This window comes from Neolamprologus multifasciatus, chromosome 14 (genome assembly GCF_963576455.1).
Source record: "Neolamprologus multifasciatus chromosome 14, fNeoMul1.2, whole genome shotgun sequence".
NCBI lineage: Eukaryota > Metazoa > Chordata > Actinopteri > Cichliformes > Cichlidae > Neolamprologus > Neolamprologus multifasciatus.
The window spans coordinates 13528412-13548197 of NC_140452.1; the positions used below are offsets into that span (position 1 = coordinate 13528412).

A 19786-nucleotide genomic window follows, 5' to 3' on the forward strand; every position below is an offset into this window, starting at 1 on the left:
ACTGACAGAGTTCATGGATTAACAAAAGGGACTGAGATGAATGAATTTGTTGTCAACTTTCAGTGAATTTGTACAGAAAATATAAAATCAAGGACATAAAGGTCCTCTGGTTGTCACTGCAGTGTTTTACGACACCTTTCCAGCTCTCTGGTGTCATATCTTCTTCTTCTTCTTCTTCTTCTTCAGGATTCGAATCCAAGCCCTTAATAGCCTGGGAGCAGGCCCCTTTAGTCACACCTTTAAGCTGAAGACAAAGCCCCTGCCCCCACAGCCCCCCCGCCTGGAGTGCACCGCCTTCAGCCACCAGACCCTCAGGCTCAAGTGGGGTGACGGCCCAGCCAAAGCCACCTCAGATGCCCTCCAGTATCAGCTGCACATGGGGGACAAGAATGGCAGGTTAGTCGGTCATTATTCAGGTGGGAGAAAGCTATCTGACAAGAGATAAACCAATAAGAAGGGAGACTGGAGTTTGAGCAATAGCTGCAGATAACTGTATTCAGGAGGGCGGGGTGATTGAAAATAAAGCAGCAGACAAATTGCCTTGGAAGCAGAAGGAGACAGGAGCTGATGATATGCCTTTTGCCACTCTGTACTTTCAGATAGAGAAGTCACTCATGCCATTTGCTTTTTCTAATATTTATCCTTTGCTCATTAAATCCTTTCTCTTTTTCCATGTTCCTGTCATTGCAGATTTATATCCTTGTATAAAGGACCATGCCACACACACAAAGTCCAGAGGCTTAATGAGTCTACCTCTTACACGTTCCGCATCCAGGCCTTTAATGAGGCGGGCGAAGGGCCCTTCTCCAATGTTTACACATTCACTACCCCACGTTCTCCTCCAGCTCCTCTGAAAGGTACAGTGCCACATTTTTTTCTTTCTCTGCCTGTCCTAAGCATTAAACAGTTCCTACTATCTTTACAGACACTGACTGCTTGATACTGTGTACTCATCCTTTAACCTGAGGTGACCCAAACTTGACTTGCATTTGAGTTAGACCAAACTGCCAGAGATTCACTCGCCTGCTCTCATCAAAAGTCGTGTAGATCAGCTTTGTGGTCTGGTCTCTGCCAGCCTCTGCAGAGCCTCTTTTGATCCTACGCGTTGAAGTCAGTAATGAGGATGTAGGCTTTATTCTCAGTGCGGCACCTCTTTTGAATCAAGCAGTCATGTGCCAGATTGTCAGTGTTACTCAACACTGCTGGTCTCCCCACACAGTGAAGTGGACTCTCAAATATAGACAGTTTGAATTTAGACAAGCCATTTCAGCATTGAGTTTAACGTCTGATATCACAAAGGCACAAAAGACTAAAATGCTACTTGCCGCTCCATCTCTTCATGCATTACCAGGCCACTTTCAGCCAGTCCAGTCCAACCACGTATTTTTATTGTTTTTGCTCAAATTGCCACCTACCTAAGGAAGAGCGTGACTCACAGTTAGGTACTCTGCTAATGGGGAACAGTCACATTAAGTTCTCCAAAATGCTCTTTTTTTATCCATCAGCTTGAGTCACTGTTCATATAAAAGCAAGTACTCATGTATTAAAGCTAGGAGTGTCTGAAGGAGCTCCATTTTTAGAAATCCCCCAAAGCTCGCATTCAAAGTGGGAGTTTACTTCATGTTTGAAAAGTGTTTGGGAACTTTGATGTCTCTTACTATTTTGTCAACAAAGCTACATCCCGTTATTTTGTAGAATACGCATTATGGGTTCACTTCAAATGGTGTTTTGGTTACTTTAATCCAGAGAAGCCTTTTTACACATCTCCATTGCAGTAATGTACCACCCTTCAAAGGGAATCGAAGATAAATAGCAGTTCAGTTTACCTGTGTTTAAATGAAGCCATTTTAGCCTGGATATAACCGCCGGTAGCGTTTTAGATGTTGAGTAGCCAGAATTGACCGTGTTTGGATCAGAGGGAGGACTTGGATAAGTTTGCAAAGCAGTCTACTGTTATAAACGGTGCTAATTGCAAACACACATGGCTGCTAACTAGTGTTAAGTAACACACTAATAAAATACCCGATTTTAATCTTCAAAACTCAAGTCCAATTTGTTGCATACTTCTTGGACAGGCACACAGCAAGACTGCATTGATTGATTATTGGTTAGATATTTCACTCACATTAAAGTTGCCATCAAGGGGAAACTGTGTCAGGCTCTAAACATGTATTTAAATGCTCTAAAGCTGGCCATTTAACATGGGAGTCCATGTGGATTGGCTGCAGTGTTTGATATTTTAGCACTGGCCTAATTTTTTTTTGATGCAGAGGGTGTTGCATAGGTCTACATGTGTGTACCTTTCTAATGCTGTCAGTGATGTTTTTGTTGTTGTTGGGTTTTTTGGGGTTTTTTTTTTTACATTTCTATTAGTCTTTTTTAAAGCAGTTAAATAAGTAGTTGCCTGTATTGCTTGTCTTCATCACAGCTCATTGTTTTCCCTCTTTCATTTCCAACTTCACCCTCCAGCCCCTAAAGTGGAGCGTCTGGATGATAACTCCTGCGAAGTCACGTGGGAGGCCCTGCCGCCTATGAAGGGGGACCCAGTAATCTACAGCTTGCAGTGTATGATAGGAAATTCAGATTTTAAACAGGTACAGATGTTGTTGTGTTAAGGTTTTTCCTACCCCTCCTTTGTGTTTTATGTCCTTCTGTGTTACCTTCATGTGACCCACCATTTATCACAGTGGCCTTTTTCTATGCAGAGTTGGGATACAGATGGATCCCAGGGCCTTGATGCTTTTGCTGTGGCTTTGCAGCACTCTGTATTACTCACTGCTGGCTTTAAATTGCCCATTATGCAAAGGTCATTGATCCATGAGGTATATCAGGTGTCTAACCCCTGCCACCACATTCATCCCTCTCAATGGCCTGTGGCCATGTTAACATGAAATAATGGTCTCTGCAGGCTTATGCTAATCTCACCACATCATATATGGCAATTGAATCGGGAAGCTGAAATATATGGCTACCATCCCCCTTTGTTTCCCTCTTTGTCAGTCTTGGTGGCTTGGATTCAAAGCCCATATTTAAGAAAGTAATTTTTGTATCACTGCTAGTTTGACATCCGGTATTTAAATAACACTGCTCATATTCTCCTTCTGCTGTAATTTTGTGTGCAATTGTTTTTAATTTTGATTTATGTGGTGGGCTTAATTAAAGTTTAGGCTTCAAATGAAACGTTTGTTCACTCATTAAAGAGAATCAAAGAAAGTGTCACTACGGCAACCAAGCAGATCAGGTTCACAAGGTCCTCTAAAAACTTGTGGGTGTGTCAGCTGGACAGACGGCTGAGGCAGATGGCTTTCCACGTCTTCCAAGGCGGAAAAACAGGACAAGTCTAATGAAAAGAATCAAAAATACTCTGTCAATTGGAAAAATAATAAAATTTAAAAGAGATACAAGTGTATTTTCATTATTTCTGTCACTGAAGTTACTCAGAAGCAGTAAGAAAGATGAATTTTCATCTTCGTTGGTCAGTACAGCTTCTTTAAATGTTTTCTATAATTTTATATACTATTTTTAATCTCTTTCTCTCTCCTGTTCTCAGGCTTACAAAGGCGCTGCCACAACCTTCCATGTTCAGAACCTGCAGCCCAACAGTGACTATCGTTTCCGGGTATGCGCTATCAGGCAGTGCCAGGACGCCCCGGAGCTGAGCGGTCCCTACAGCCCCACGGTGACCCTCTCCTCCCAGCGGAATGATGCAGCGCTGGCCGGCAGCGCGGTCAGCTCAGGATCCAGGATCGGCACAGAGTCCACCCGAGCCAGACAGAGCCTGAGCGACGAGCAGTGCGCTTTCCTCATCCTCATGGTTTTTGCCATCATCGCCATCCTCATCGCTTTTGTCATCCAATACTTTGTCATCAAATGAGCAGTCTGCACCCCCCAGCTTCAGGGTTATAGCTTTACTCTTCCCTGCCCCTCTGTCTCTCTGTTGTTTTGTATTCTTTATTTTGTACTTACTATTCTCCAGTTTCAACGGAGTAATTGCATTAGCCGAACTGGGGCGCAGCAGGAGGATGGGCGGGTGAGTGGGCGCTAAATGGAAGTTATAAATTGAGGATGTAACGTCTCATTTGGCACCTGTGATACCTTCCTGACTCTCCTTCCTCTGTCTCCCCGCTCCAAGGTTGTGGTATCTGTTGAGTCCAAATGCCTAATCCATCACGATTAGCTTCCTGTGCAAAAGGAACTCAGAAAGCATAGGGATAGGGTTTGCTTTGGGGAAGGGCTGGGGAGAAGTGGCGCATATATATAAAAATGTATAGAAATAGTCATTATTTATATTTCCATTTAAGTGTCCAGTAAGAAACAGTTTTTTGATAGATGTGTTCCAAAAATAGTCTGTAGGTGTAAACCTATGTGCTATTTGATCCTGGGACCTGGTGGGCCAGTGTTTGCACAGTGAGGTGTGTCCAGATGTGTTTACTGTATGTAGTTTGTGCCACTGCGGTACACGGCTGGGAGGGCCTCAGGGCCACACGAAGGGACGTGATTCCCCATGCTGGAGTTTGTTCGAGAAGTCTAGGGAAAGAAGAATCTGAAGAGTTAACCTTGTTCACATTAGTAGGACGTTCATTTAGCACTTTCCAACCTTTTTGATGTTCAGAATGTTTAAGGATGCAAAAATGACTGGAGAAATGTTAGTATATTTTTGTACAGTGAAGACACAAGGATCTGTAAGTTTGAGGGAAAAAAAAAGCTCAGTATAAAGTTAGAAAACAAAAACCAAACTAACAGTGAATTCTAATTATTTTTACTATCATATAGTTATACTGTAGCTTGTTTTTACAATCATGCAGCTGCTTTACTCTGAGATATTGTTGTTCAGCACAAAAAATGTATGCTTTCTCGTATGTTCTGTTTTATTTCGTTCTCCCCGGTAATTGATTTTGCACCTTAGTGAAAGAAAACCTAGACTGACTGCGTCTTGGTCTTGTGATGCATTTTATAGAACACACTTTGAGATTGTGAAAGCCCTTCATGTGTTTTGGGTGTTTTTAAAAGTTGTTGAATCACATGACGTGTCACTGAAACAGCTAATCAGCAAAAATGAAAAAACTAAATAAATAAAAAAAGGATTTAAAAAAAGAAAACCAGAGGGAAAAATATCACAAGTTGTTTCAGAGGCCTTAATTGGAGAGGAAAAAAAACTTTGGGAGATTTTTTTTTTTCTTAATTTCTCTTCAGTTCTTATGGTTTTCTTTTAGTGTTAGAAAACACTACAATGTGTTTCATTTTACTTTTGCAAAATTCATTTGGTGTTTAGTAAACATGTATAATCATGAGAGAAATGGAAAGTAGTTGTATGTATTAAATTTATTTTGGTTTCTTTTTTTCAAGTCATACATGTGTGAAGTATATTTTTTTATGATATTGAAGTAATATAAGTTAATACTCTCCAGAACATTAAAAGAAGAAAAAAATCCTGTCATGAATCATTGAAAGCTGAAACAAAATGTGTTATCATGTACTTCCTGTGAATCTAAATTTGCCTTTTCTCTGTGTGTTAAGTATTTGTAACAGGTTGCTAAGCTGAGTTTTCAGTGGTAATCTGGTTGTAGAGTCTAGTGATTGGTTTTGGGCAGATAACTGCTGTTGCAACTTTCAAAATGAAATGCAGGTACCTTGCAAAACATCCTGGATAATTACATGATTTGGTCCTTCAGACATTCTGCAAATGTCTCCTCTTTGTCATTTAAAAAAGAAGAAGAAAAAAGATTCAAAATTCCTATTTTTGATAGCAATTGCAAAGCGTGCCATTTTAACACCTCTTCACCCGGGGGCTTACTACCTTTGGCTGGGGAGATTAACAAAATGCTACAAAAATGAGTAAAATATGCACAAAACAGACCATTTTTATGTAATTTTAATGTTTGCAGTTACCTCATACACCGTACATTCCAAAATGAAAATTTGTTATACTATACATACTACCAGACATATCACTTTACAATGTTCGTTATGGGAAAAATGTATAATCATAGATATGTATCTAAAGTGTATCTGTATAGTCATGATATCTACAAAGGATCCATGCACAATAAAAGATTTATAATTCTTTGTCCTGCTTCAAGTTTGTACACGTGAGTGTTTGATTACCTATTTGTGCACAACATGACTTTGGCAGCACTTGTTTCTGAACGACTGGCTTGCGTTTGAGGGAGGGAAAGAGCACCTCAACACCCTTCTTTATATCTCCTGATGGTTATAAAAATTTGGTCAGTAAAGAACTGCTGCTTCTCTGGTGGCAAGGGTGAAAATCTAAATTTCAATGCTGTTCTAGCCACATCCAAAAAAGAAGCAGAATTATGGGAAGTGGGACTATATTTAGATTGCTATACCCTCCTTAGTGGCTGAATAGTGTAGTGGTTAATACATTCACTGGTTAGAGCCCTGGATGATACACCAATCCCTAGGAGGGTTGCATCAGAAAGGACAAAAAAAGCCCAAACAAACGTGGATCCATCCACAGTAGCAACACCTTGTGTGTGAGCCATCAGTTGAAATAACAGTTCAGACTCCTTCTTTTGCCTTGAACTGCCTGAGTTCTTAGTGGCATCGATCCAACAAAATCCTCGAAACAATCCTCGTGAGATTTTGGCCCATTCTAACATCATCACACAGTTGGTGCAGATTTGTTGGATCTCCTATTTCAATGCATCCCAAAGGAGCTTTATTAAATTGGGGTCTGGTGACTGTGAGGCAATTTGAGTACACAAACTCCTTTTCACATTCACAAAACCAGATTCGGGTTGTTTGAGGTCTCTGACATGGCACATTGTCTCTGTGGAAACAGCCATTAGCAGATTACAGCTACACTGTGGTTATAAAGAAAAGGGCGTGCTCATCAGTGAAACTCTGGTGGGCTGTGGCATTTAAAAGATCCTCACTTGGCACTAAGGAACCCAAAATATGCCACGAAAACATTCCCCACGCCATAGCACAAATTCTGACCTGAATGTTGCAGCAGAAACTAAAACGTCACCATTCGATGTTTTTCTAGCCTTTTATCATCCAGCTTTGTGAGTGTTTGTAAATTGTAGCTTTTCTGTTCTTAGCTGCTGTAGCCCATCTCCTTCAAGATGTGACACGCTGTGCATTCAGGGATGTTTTTCTGCATACTTTGGCTGTAGTAAGTGATTATTTGACTTACTGTTGCCTTCCTGTCAGCTAGAAGCAGTCTGGCCATTCTCCTCTGACCTCTGACAAGGCATTTTGCCCAAAGAGCTGCAACTCACTGCTTATACCCTCTTCTCTTTCTTTTATCATCCTCTGTAAACCCCAGACATAATTGTGTGAGAAAATTCCAGTAGACCAGCAGTTTTTAAAATACAGACCAGCTCATCTGGCGCCAACAATAATGCCACATTTCAACCACTAAAATCACATTTCTCCCCTATTCAGATACTCAGTTTGAACTTTAGCACCCCAGTGCCAAAATGCATTGAAATTGTGGCATGTGATTGGCTGATTAGATGTTAACATCTCTAATGAAATGGCTGGCGACGGTATTTACAGCTAAATATAAAAACAGAAAATATTAATACGATTAAAAGATTACAAGTTTATTAACATTCTTCAACGTCCTGATTTTTTTATGTTTATAATTCTATCGTATAAAACATCATAAAATATAATAATAGGGACACTGAAGCTCAGTCTAGTGCAGGGGTGTCAAACTCAAATACACAGTGGGCCAAAATTCAAAACTGGAACAAAGTCGCGGGCTAACGTTAATATTTATTGAAAAAAAAATCTTCCTCTAGATATAAGAATTAATCTTTTCTTATGGACTCAAACACGTTTTGCTGAAAAACTGAATATGGAACAAGCAAAGCTTAATAAACCAAAGCTAATAAACAATATATATATTAGCTGTATAATACCAGTAGGCCAGCTCTAATAGTAATTTGGTATGGCTTCGCGGGCCAAATATAATTAGGCTGCAGGCCAAATTTGGCCCGCAGGCCAGAGTTTGACACCTATGGTCTAGTGTGTGAAGTAGTGGGCATGGGAGACTTTTTGTTCTCTGCACAAACCTACCTAAGCAATACAACTAAAAATGGCGTAATTAATGAAGGCGAAAGTGTGCTTACTCATCTCGGTTGCCGCATTGTGGACAACATTGGCTGTTGTTGAAAGATGGATTGGAAACCCTTTCAAAACAAGCAAACGAGGCCTCCCTGTGACAGCGCAAACAATGATAGAGGAGGGAGCTTCACACTGACCCTTTCTTGGGTCCGACTGGTTCATCTGGTCATGGGCCAGCTCAGTGTAAACACACAAATACACCCTTATGTCAGTGTGTCTCTTTTCTGAAAGGTTCATCGAGTTGTAATGGATGTGGTGGCTGTGAACCAACAGAGCGAAGCAGCATAAATGTTAGCTTGAAAGAAATATCAGAAAACCGGTGTTTCAGGAAGTGAAAGTACCCCTCTGCTCTCATGTCTGCAATTAACTCCTGGATTGTAATTTTCCACAAGAATCAGGACAGTTCAATTCACATAGAGGTAGCAGTTTTCTAATATTCATACTTATCAGCACTCTCCAAAGCCTTGAAACGGTCTCTAAACCTTATGGATTAGTGGGACGTGGAGTCAAGAACTGAGGTCAATACCCTCTGGAGGTCACCCCAAGTTAAAGTTTTGATTCTTCTATTAAAATCCTAACTAAGCAGAAAAGTCAAAGAAGAAAAACCCTTCGCTGTCCCTTCTTCACCTTCGTTGTTGAAGTTTAAGGTTTGTTAGAACAAGCCTGAGATGATACCTAACTCAGAGAAAGATGGGGCTGGTGGACAGCGGAGCAGATAAAAAACATATTTTGCAGTCACTACTTCCAAACAGTTCAGCAAATGCACACTGACTGTCACATGAATCATTGAATTAAGAGCCATTTTTATATGTGGGTTCATGTTCAATCCAGAATAATATCATCCTCAATTTGGGGGGGGGGGGGGGGGGGGTTCCTTACGTCTTTTGCCTTTTACCATCATCTGTCCTGTTGTCATTTGATTATAAAGATTACCCAGGCACACACACACAAACAACAGACACCCACACTGTTACTCCTGGACTCCTGAGGGTGCTGTGGAGGAGGAGCTCCTTTCTTCATCACAGCTCAACCAGTTATTGAGCACCAGGACAGACTCTGCCACTTCAATGCGAACCTCCTGCCACCGCTGCTCTCCTTCGGCTCACACAGAACCACAACAGGGACTGCAAAAAGTTTCAACTTTCAACAAAGTTTCTCTCTATTTGCAAGGTAACAGCACCAGCAAAAATTTATTTTACACCATTAAACCTTAAAAGTTTCCTTTTAAAGTTGAATGTATCGTACTAGTGGGTTTGCATTACTTACTATAACCTGCAATGCTTTATTTATTATGTTGTTTTGCGTAAATCTTGTATTTATTTTTGTTAGAGTTTAGTTTTATATTTTTCATTGACATGTGGTGCAATGCTTAAAATCAGTCTGCATTTTCATTACCGTCAAGTGTCGTTGTGGCATTTTTATTATGTGCAGTGAGTTTATTTATGATTTATCCAAATTCCGTAGTCATATTATGTCTGCAGTAATGAAAAGTCTACGGCATTTGGTTTGGTTCTTTAACGTGAAATTTTTGTCTTGTCAGTGGGTCACTGAAGCCAGATTTTGATCTTTGCCAGCATCTAATGAAATTGGCATGCCCTGGTCAAGACCTCATGCTGGTAGAGCAGAGGACATGAATAACATAGATGACCACCACTACGAGGGTTCCCTGTTCCCCACCTCCACCCTCATCCCTGTCACTGTCATCTGCATCCTTATTTTCATTGTCGGGGTGACAGGCAATACCATGACCATCCTCATCATCCAGCGCTTCAAGGACATGAAGACTACCACCAACCTCTATCTGTCCAGCATGGCAGTTTCTGACCTCATCATCTTCCTGTGCCTGCCATTTGATCTGTACCGCCTGTGGAAGTATGTGCCCTGGCTTTTTGGGGAAGTCGTGTGCCGCTTATATCACTACATCTTTGAGGGCTGCACTTCGGCCACGATCCTTCACATCACGGCACTGAGCATCGAGCGCTATCTGGCCATCAGCTTCCCCCTCCGAAGCAAGGCGGCGGTGACCAGACGCAGGGTCCAGTACATCATCTTTGCCCTGTGGGGTTTCGCCTTGGTCTCTGCAGCTCCCACGCTCTTCTTGGTAGGGGTCGAGTATGACAACGAAACACACCCAGATTACAACACGGGGCAGTGCAAGCACACCAACTACGCCATCATCTCGGGACAGCTGCACATCATGCTCTGGGTGTCCACCACATACTTTTTCTGCCCAATGCTCTGCCTCATCTTTCTCTACGGCTCCATCGGGTGCAAGTTATGGAAGAGCAAAAATGACCTGCAAGGCCCCTGTGTGCTGGCTAGAGAGAGGCCACACAGGCAAACAGTCAAGATCCTGGGTGAGTAAGAACATTTCCATCAATGCAGAAAGTATATATCTCTGGTATGCTGATTCCCAGCAGAGCACGCACATTTTTACAGGTTCTAAAAGTGTCACATTTTGTACATCAGAGAGATTTTTTAAGAATTAGTCAGCCACCTGTTCCAGCACTGTGACTCAGTCTCACATTTGCCATCTGCAGATAAACGTTTAAATAATAATTATCACTGATTTCGCACAAAACGGTGGCATTTAATATATTCCATGATCTTCAAATTCTGCTTTATCTGCTGTTGCTCCTACAATCTGCTTAAATTCAAGAGTAATGGCATTATTATTTTTTATATAACTTTATTTATCCACGGTACAATGACTCTTAGGATTATAAATCTATGCTGCAAGAGCATCCTCACCAAGACAGACAGACAGACAGACAGACAAAAACACTCCCAACCAAAACATATAAAATAAGTACATCAAAAGTGCAAAAGTGCTCGTTCAATAGTATATAAAGGTGTTTGAATTTCAATTACGGCCAACAACAGGGCAAGGCAGCCTGAAGTAACTGTCTCCAAATCATTTAAAAACACCTAAATTCATTTAAATTAGACCAGCTCCTTAACTTTTTGTTGATTTTACAGCTGATTACAGGAGGAGGGAGCTGCTCTTTTTTCCAAATTCAGTGCAACCTTTCAGGACAGACAAGAAAATAAAATAAAAAACCTTTTTTCAGGAAGGCATCAGTTTATATCATCAGTCTCCCTTTTTATTGCTGCTGAGGCCAAACAGCAGACACATTGGACACGTCTGAATTCAGGTTTTCTCTTTTCCTGCCTTTGCCACTGCATTTGCCACACATGTCGGTGAACTGATTTAAAAGCCAGTAGTTTCGCCTTAAAAATATATAATTTGCTCTTGTTTTACTTCTGTCTTGATCAAGAAAAAGCTGGTTCCATGTGTGCTGCTGTTGATACCAGCTGGTTAATTACTCTATTGTGTCTGGAGCTAATCACGTCCTGCCACTGCAAATATATTTGCTGTAATTTGCAGTTCTGGTAGACTGTGCAGGAAACTGTTTTACAGTTAAAGACCCGGACCAGGCCTGTCCACATTAACTAAATGTTTAATCATGGTGTATGTATTAGGATATAAATGCTGTTCATTAGCTGAGCATACACTATGCAGAGCTCACGTCATCAAACACAATGCATTTGTATCCACTTAATTCCAAATTGGACCGTCACCATGAGGGACCTGCATGAATCAGCCTTATTGGAAAATTCCATGCAAGGTTCCTGTTTTGTTTTGTTTTTTAACATCTCAGGAGTCTCACACTAAATCTACAATTAATGTCTTACATTTATGGATAACTGTCATTGTTAATTTAGGAATATTTAGGCCGATGTGAGCTACATCCACTTCTATTTTTATTATTGAACAAACAATCACGGTCTTCACAGAAATTGCTCCACCATTACAAGTTTATAGTAATTTATTCTGCAGGGGCTTCGTGATCAATACTGGTGACTCAGTGATTACCTCACCCACTGTTTCTGACTTTGCTCTTTGCTGGATTTGTGGCGTGTTTTCTTCTCGGCAAAGCTTTCTGCTGCATATGCGCTCTAATTGGCCTGCTTACGTAAAAATGTGACTTCATTGTTGGAGCCAATTACAGTCTCCAGTCACTTCAGGGAAGAAGGAGAGAAGCTCTTTTGATTTAGCTGTAATTGCCGCTGGTCGTTAACAAATGTCAAGGGTAAGCGTAGACCACAGATCTGAGGATACTTAAAGATCCCGAAAACCAATTATCTTAATCAGCTTCTCGTTATAAATGAGCTCAACATGAACACAATTTAATTACTCCAAGTAAGTTGCATACTATTTTTTGCCACTTCTATATTTGCGTGTACTATTTTTATTTTGGTATTCTGAAAAAAAGGCTTTGCTGTAACACATCAGATATATCAGTGCACCAATCTGAAATGATTGCTGCCATTCATAAAATCTGATCCAACTACTCCCACACAATGAAGCAGAGTAGCTGAGTGTTATGAGAATTTTACTATTTTTAGAACTAAAGATGGTTTTTTTTTCCCTTTTCCAATCACATATTTAAGTTTTGCTCATTCATTCACAAATATTCAAGGAGTCTATTCATACCTGCTAATATCTTCATGTCTCTTGTGTGTTGGGCAGGAATCAGAAAACAAACGGAGGCATATCTGTAAAAATAATTAACTAATAAACGCTGAAACTCTCTCTAGATTTTGAGCCAGTGATCGAAGACTACGAGAAGCAGTGTGCTTGATAAGAAGCTGGGATAAATAGTCTGAAGCATGGCCATTTAGTGCTCTGTATGTGAAAAAACACAAAAAAAACCCCAAATAAGCTGCTTCCTCAGCTTGCTGCACAGACAATGAGAGCGATACCTGTCTGCTTATATAACCTTTATCAAACTAATTTATCCCTCCAAAATTTCCCTCTCAGTGGTGGTGGTGCTGGCCTTCATCATCTGCTGGCTGCCGTACCACATCGGCAGAAACCTCTTCGCCCAGGTGGACGACTACGAAACAGCCATGCTGAGCCAGAACTTCAACATGGCCTCCATGGTTCTCTGCTACCTTAGCGCCTCCATCAACCCCGTCGTCTATAACCTGATGTCTCGGAAGTACAGGGCCGCGGCCAAGCGGCTCTTCCTGCTGCACCAGCGGCCCAGGCAAGCCCGCTGTGGCCAGAGACAGCTCTGCGTAATAGATCACATCTCCACTCTGAATGAAAGCCTTACAGGGGTCTGAGAGGAGTCAACACATAATGAGCACTCACAAGCTTGTTTGACTTCACTGCCAGGGGGGAATCTGCAGGTCTCTTTAAAGTTCAGGGGGTTAGGAGTCGAGAAGGCTCGTAGAGGAAAAAATGCTCTGTTTTTTTTTCCATGGTGGAGGGGGTGGAGGGGGGGGGGGGGGGGGGGGGCAGGGCTGAGCGCTGCGCTGCGCTTCAATGCAGAAATCACATTTCTTACTTCTCAATGACATTCTGTTCACGGACACATGATGATGATGGTCTGCCATGTCGCATTATCATTTTTGTCAATTTACAGTCCATTTGCAGTCTTCCTGCCTTAGTCATACGCCCCTAATGCAGAAGTATTTACCTCTGCATTGTGCGCTGCTACACGTTTTTCTAGCTCTTTATTACACACATCATTTCAGCTCACAAGTACCGAGTAATCTCTCTTCGTTAATGACCAATGAAGGTTGCCACATCTGAATGTTCATGTGAAATTTTTAATTGTAGCCAACTATAGTCTGCTGTAAGATTTGTTTAATCAATGGTGAGTAACTGTTATCTTAATAAAAAAAAACAACAACAAAAACACAAAAAATGAAACCCATTAGCTGAGGGCTATTAGATGAGCAGATCTGACATTGTGTATGGAGTGTGTGTGTGTGCATGTGTGTGTGTGTGTGTGTTAATGGAGCATACATTCGATAAAAGCAGATTAGTATGAAAATGGGGCACTTGCTGTCTGTGTGTGTGATACCACCTGAGCCTTGAGGCTTTGGGTCTGTATACGTGCCGGTCATCACATGTAAGATGACATGGCTATTACATTAATGGACCCTGAGTTAGATTTACACTGGCAGGCAATGTCCCCATATCACCATATTCAAAGTAATGGCTGCTCTAAGTGCATTTCAAAGAGGAAAAAAAGATATTAGGTTGTCAGCAGTAGCGGAGCTTATTGCTTTTATTGCTTCCACGTGCATAATCTTGCCACTTTGTACAATTCTTCTTGGGGTTTTGGATTAGAAATGGCACACTTTTGTACCTCATACTCTGCGGAAAGAAAGGTAATGTCAAAGTTATATATTTCAACCTGAACAATGTCTTAAGCATAAAATAAACCCATTTTTATTCTTAGCTCTGTCTATCATACATCTTGTTCTCTAAAAGGAACTGTCATGATTTCGCCTATGAATCATCGGCCCTCAGTTTGTACAAATACAAAGAGACATAGTCGCTGTGGGCTGACTCATCCCCATGACACTTTTTTTTTTCAGAGAACCATTCATCTTTTAACCAGAGGAGCTGAAGCTGAACGACCTTATATCGCACAGACCATCGTGCCATCACCTGGGGAAAGATCAACAAGAGGCGCAGCTCCTCTGTCGGTTATTTTCTTTACTGATAATGAAGAGAGTCGATGTGAGTGGTTTGTTTGGAGCTGTCAACACCTCCCCGTGGCGTTCTTTACACCGCCTCAAATCACTCACAGACATGTACAATCTCTTTGTTCTGATTCCACTTTTAAGGCTGCGATGTCTACTTCATCAGCAAACCTCGAACATTGTGCAAATATGTAAGTAGGGATTTGTCTGAACGGTTAATACAGAATAATACCTGACATTTCTTCTTTAAGTAGAAATGAGATCACGTTTTTATAGCACTTTTATAGTCATAGTGACCTCTCAAAGCCACATCCAGCCATCCACACAGCATTTCATTCCATGTACTTTTTCAATTTAATTCAATTTTTTTAATAGCACCAAATCACAGCAATTGCCTCAAGGTGCTTCATAATGTGAGGTAAAGACTCTAGAATAATACAAAGAAAACCCTAACAATCATATCACTCCCTATAAGCAAACACCTTGGCGACAGTGGGAAGGAAAAACTCTTAACAGAAAGAAGCCTGCAGCAGAAATAGACTCAGGAAGGGCGGCAGGACAGGAAGACAGGACAAAGGCACGCTGTGGAAGAGAGCCAGAGATGAAATAATAACTAATAATTGATGCAGAGAGGTGTATAAACACACATAAATGACTGAAGAAGAAACACTCAATGGATCATGGGAATCCCCCAGCAGCCTAGACCTAATACTGTGTAATACTGTGTAGGATTCATGGTCACCTGATCCAGTCCTAATGATATGATTTATCAAAATGGAAAGTTTTAAGCCTAATCTTAAAAGTAGAGAGGGTGTCTGTATCCCAAATTTAAACTGGAAGCTGGTGCAACACAAGATGGACCCGAAAGCTGAAGGCACTGCCTCCCATTCTATCTTTACATACCCTAGAAACCACAAATAAGCCCGCAGCCTGAGAGAAAAGTGCTCTAATGGGGTGATATGATACTATAAGGTCATTAAGATAAGATGGGGCCTGATTACTCAAGACCTTGTATGTGAGGAGGAGCAGGATCTGGACTTAACATGGAGCCAATATAGGAGAAATATGCTCTCTCTTTCTAGTCCCTGTCAGTACTCTTGCTGTAGCATTTTGGATCAGCTGATGGCTTTTCAGGGAGTTTTTAGGGCATCCTGGTAATAACGAATTACAGCAGCCTAAATGCATTTTTCTGTCTCAAATGGTAAAAGGTAAGGACCAGTAATTTAACTGAACACTCAAGTATATTTTAAACATCTATTTTCAATTTAGAATGACAAATTAAGCTATCATCTATATCTTTGGACTGTCAGAGGAAACCAGAGCAACCCCCGATGAAAGTTAATACTCGATGTTGCATGCTGTAAGGGGAATCTGCCTCATTTGTAATTTGCAATTTCATGATACCAGTGACAGACATCATTTAAGGTAGTTTCCACCAGAAGGGGGAGCCAGAATATACTGCTCTTCAGACAGACAGTGTGTGAAAGCTATATGCAATTTCCAGCAATTTCCTGAGATTTAGATGGCTCTAAACTACATAAACAATGTTGTTTGAGTTAAGGGCTCCTGGTTTCCACCTTCGGCTTGCAAGAAATCTTTATCAGCTTCCCTTTTTACCTCATTTCCACAAATTATCAGCAATGCATTCACTTCCTGTTTGGCTCCCTATGCCTACTGACCTTTGCATGTGGCTACAGGAAAGCTGTGCAAAAATGGAGATTATTTAGGAGCAGGCTCTGCAGGACTAGTCTTTCCACAAAGCCTGCAGGGGCTCATTATCTTTCCTTCTGGCTTCATTCCTAGGTAGACTGCTCTCTAATGCCATCTCTTTTTCTCCATGTGCCTCCCCAAAGAGAAAGCTTTTGCAACCCCAAGCTGGCTGTGAGGTCAATCATCTGTACCCAAAAAATGTTCTCTCTGAAAGCTGCTATAATGGAGAGCCGAGGGAATTTGGTGACCAACAGTATTTGGGGGTGTTAGTCATTTTATCTTGTGTGAACATAAAAGCCTGAAATGGCTCGGGTAATTCAACCATTCACAATCATGTTTTGCTGCCATGACGAGCCAGACGGGTGGCAGTGCTACCCTCGTGCTCTTGTTGTCACAGCTGGGTGACAGTAACACAACAAACACAAATACGACTTTCCCTTTTACAAACCACCAAGCACTCCCACGGCGCTTTAATGGCAGCGATAACGAACCTTAATTTACTAATCACCTCATCTTCTAAAGCCTTTTGTAAACAGCCACCACTGTGTAATGAGCCATGTTCCATACAGAAGAGTCAATACTCCCCTTCTTTCTACAAATTAGGGTAGTTTCCTGCAATTTAGAGGCTGCAATTTTATAGACTTATAGACTTGATGTCTATTTAAGTGTCTAAAAAGTATTCAACATTTGGTCAACTGAGAGACTTTAGAGCACGGGTGTGAAATATGCCAGAAAATCTAATTCAACCCACTTTACGGTGCTGCAAAATAGTATCATTTACTTTAACAAACTGCACTGATGATCCTGGGGCGCAGGGGTTAATGTGGGATTTAGCAGGTGTGATAACCTTAAGATCAGACGGAGCGGTGCAATGTAAGGAAAATAATTATTTAGGAATAAGTCACATACCAGTTTGCTTTGTGAGCTCCAGTAGATTTTTGTGTACATGCTGTGATCAGCTGACCTGTGCTGCTACTCTGACATTTGTGGCTTTAACTAATTAAATAAATTAAAAAAAAAATAGGCCAATATATCAACTATTTCCACCCCTTACACTACTATAAAGCTCATATAAAAAGTAGAATTAAGTGGGTGAATCTAATCAGCATCATCTCCTTAAATATAAAGAGATGTCTCCTGCCACCCTTGATGTAACCTAATAATAGTACACTAGATGTAAGTAGTCAAACATAATGCAGTACTTTAAACTCAATCACAATATAGCAAACTAACCAGCCTGTACTAAACTGCACAGCATTTTCATGCAACTTCTGAATTTCTTGTTTTACAAGACATATTGCAAAAACAGTCTGCAACGCATCAGATTCAGCATCTTATTTAAAAATTCGAAGCTGACTCAGAACATTACACGCAAGACTCCTTTACTAAGCATTATTTATCTTTGAAAATAATTTCTCAACTTCCTCTCTTGCTGATTTTTGAGCTGTTTGAAAAGTTGCATTAGAAATTAGTTAAAAAAGGTGTAATGTCTAAATAACTACAGATGCTCCTCTTCTGGAGTTAGTTAGATGTTTCAATATCGTGATTGCAACTTGCACTATATCTGGACTATGAACGCATCAAGAGGAGGGGAAGGAAAAGGGATATGCTGAGGATTTGAGTGGTCACAAAGTGATTGCTGATATTTGTATGTGCTCTTTATGATCTCTTAATATACTTGTTTAGATTGGTAAACAGTGCATAGACAAAATGATTTTACAAAGGGGTTATATTTAAAATAAAGTGAAGTGCTATATAAAGATTTAAAATATCATGTCACGCTTGACCTTTGATTTTCAAGGCCAAAATATTGATCTGAAGGTCAAAGTGATAGTAATGCTATATAGAGCTATTTTATGCCATTGTTTGTTTTGACAATACACAGGCATATAGGAAATTATATATGTGGATTCTAAATATCACATTATTTTATTGTGACTTTGTTATGTACATTACAGTAACCAGTTATAATAACAATGAAATGAATGCTGCAAATGTACCATGTCTACATAAATAAGAACTAATAAAATTATTGTACTCAAAGTGATGTCATGCATATTGAAATAGAGTTTCAACAATGCAAATAACAAAAGCCAAAAGTGTGAACGAAAACACAATGAATGTAATACTGTCCCCTAAAGAGTAAATACTGCCTAAAGAATGAGCTGCCTCGTGGAGGTTAGTGTGCTCGGGGTGCTTATTGCTCTTTTTGTAAATATAAATAATACCATAACTAATTATGTAAAACTTCTATATATCCCTTGTGCATGATAGTGATGCAGGGACAAGATAAATGATGTTAAAGGCTTGTGGGACGAGTTTTGTACAGGCTATAGTGTGACAGGGCTTATACGCAACGCATAAATATAAGAAACATTTTCATGCTTATTATTTAACAATACATGGGTTTAAAAGTACAAATAAAATAATAACCTTAAATAAACTTATTAACAACTTATAACCACTTATTTTTCAATTGTTCCATTCTTCTTTATGTCTTTACAGTTAATTTAGAAAGCTCTGCACACCTGAATCAATGACAGATGCATAATTCTAACAATTCTACAACTCGTCAAACTGGATTTTGACTATTTGACAGCTGAACATAAATATGTATCTAAACTCTAAAAGCATCTATCCATCACACTTCACAAAAACAGAATGAGTCACAATGACTGTGAGTTTTATATCATGTGTCAAATTTTGCATGGCCAAAAAAAAGGGCAAAATTCCCATAAAGCATTTACAGTTTAACAGTGTGAACCCTTTGAGTGACTGACCTGTCTTCATTCAGGCCACAGACAGGATAGTAGAGTTACTTCTATATATTTTATAAGACTCCAAATGAGCCAACAGACTAAAAATGAGCTGACGGTAGTGTAAGTTACTAGCTGTGAGTATCTGTGACTTACATTATAGAAAAAAGAAATGGTAATTATTCGCATTGTCAAGAAAACATAAGATATGCAAACACGTTGAACGAATTTCAAATGTCCACATTTAAAGGTAGAAATGACCCCCAAACACCACCCTTTTAATTAAAGATATTAAAATTTGTTTTCAAGTTTGTCACATTGTTCTAATTAGTTGTCAAGTTAACTTTTAGACACCCTGCAGGATATTTACACCAAATGAAGCAACCATTAAATAGCAAAGTGCATGTGGTTTAATGAGACATTTGTCAGGATACTGTGGGAGAACCACCTACAGTAAGGAACTGAACTCTACCCAAACATGTTTCTTATGCACAGCAAAAATACATACCACCCACCTGATTACCAGCGCAGCTTAACCACATCAAAATAAAGAAAAACAACACCAGATCCGCGACAACGTTGTCTTCAAAATAAAGGCTTTAAATGGGTAATTCTCGCCAATAAAATAGTGCATGTACTCCATTTTCAAGAAAAACTATATTTATGATCTAAAAGAGTGAATAAATAAGTTTACTCATTTTGCAGATAATCTGCTG

The 19786-nt window shown here is 40.1% G+C and overlaps 2 protein-coding genes across 6 annotated transcripts in view; both read left to right on the forward strand.

The window, feature by feature from the left end:
- fndc3a (fibronectin type III domain containing 3A) overlaps positions 1–6079 on the forward strand; it is a 46037-nt gene extending 39958 nt beyond the window's left edge. For all 5 annotated transcript variants that reach the window (XM_085131398.1, XM_085131399.1, XM_085131401.1 and 2 more), the window contains 4 exons: positions 187–396; positions 691–857; positions 2470–2594; positions 3551–6079. In XM_085131398.1, the coding sequence (XP_084987524.1) occupies positions 187–396; positions 691–857; positions 2470–2594; positions 3551–3874 (826 nt within the window). In that variant the 3' untranslated portion in view covers positions 3875–6079. The remainder of the gene's footprint in view (positions 1–186; positions 397–690; positions 858–2469; positions 2595–3550) is intronic.
- Positions 6080–9564: 3485 nt separating this feature from the next.
- mlnr (motilin receptor) lies at positions 9565–13359 on the forward strand. Its single transcript, XM_085131418.1, has 2 exons — positions 9565–10454; positions 12923–13359. The coding sequence occupies exons 1-2, from the start codon at positions 9689–9691 to the stop codon at positions 13228–13230; spliced, it is 1074 nt and encodes a 357-aa protein (XP_084987544.1). The 5' UTR covers positions 9565–9688; the 3' UTR covers positions 13231–13359.
- The last annotated feature ends 6427 nt before the right edge of the window (positions 13360–19786 follow it).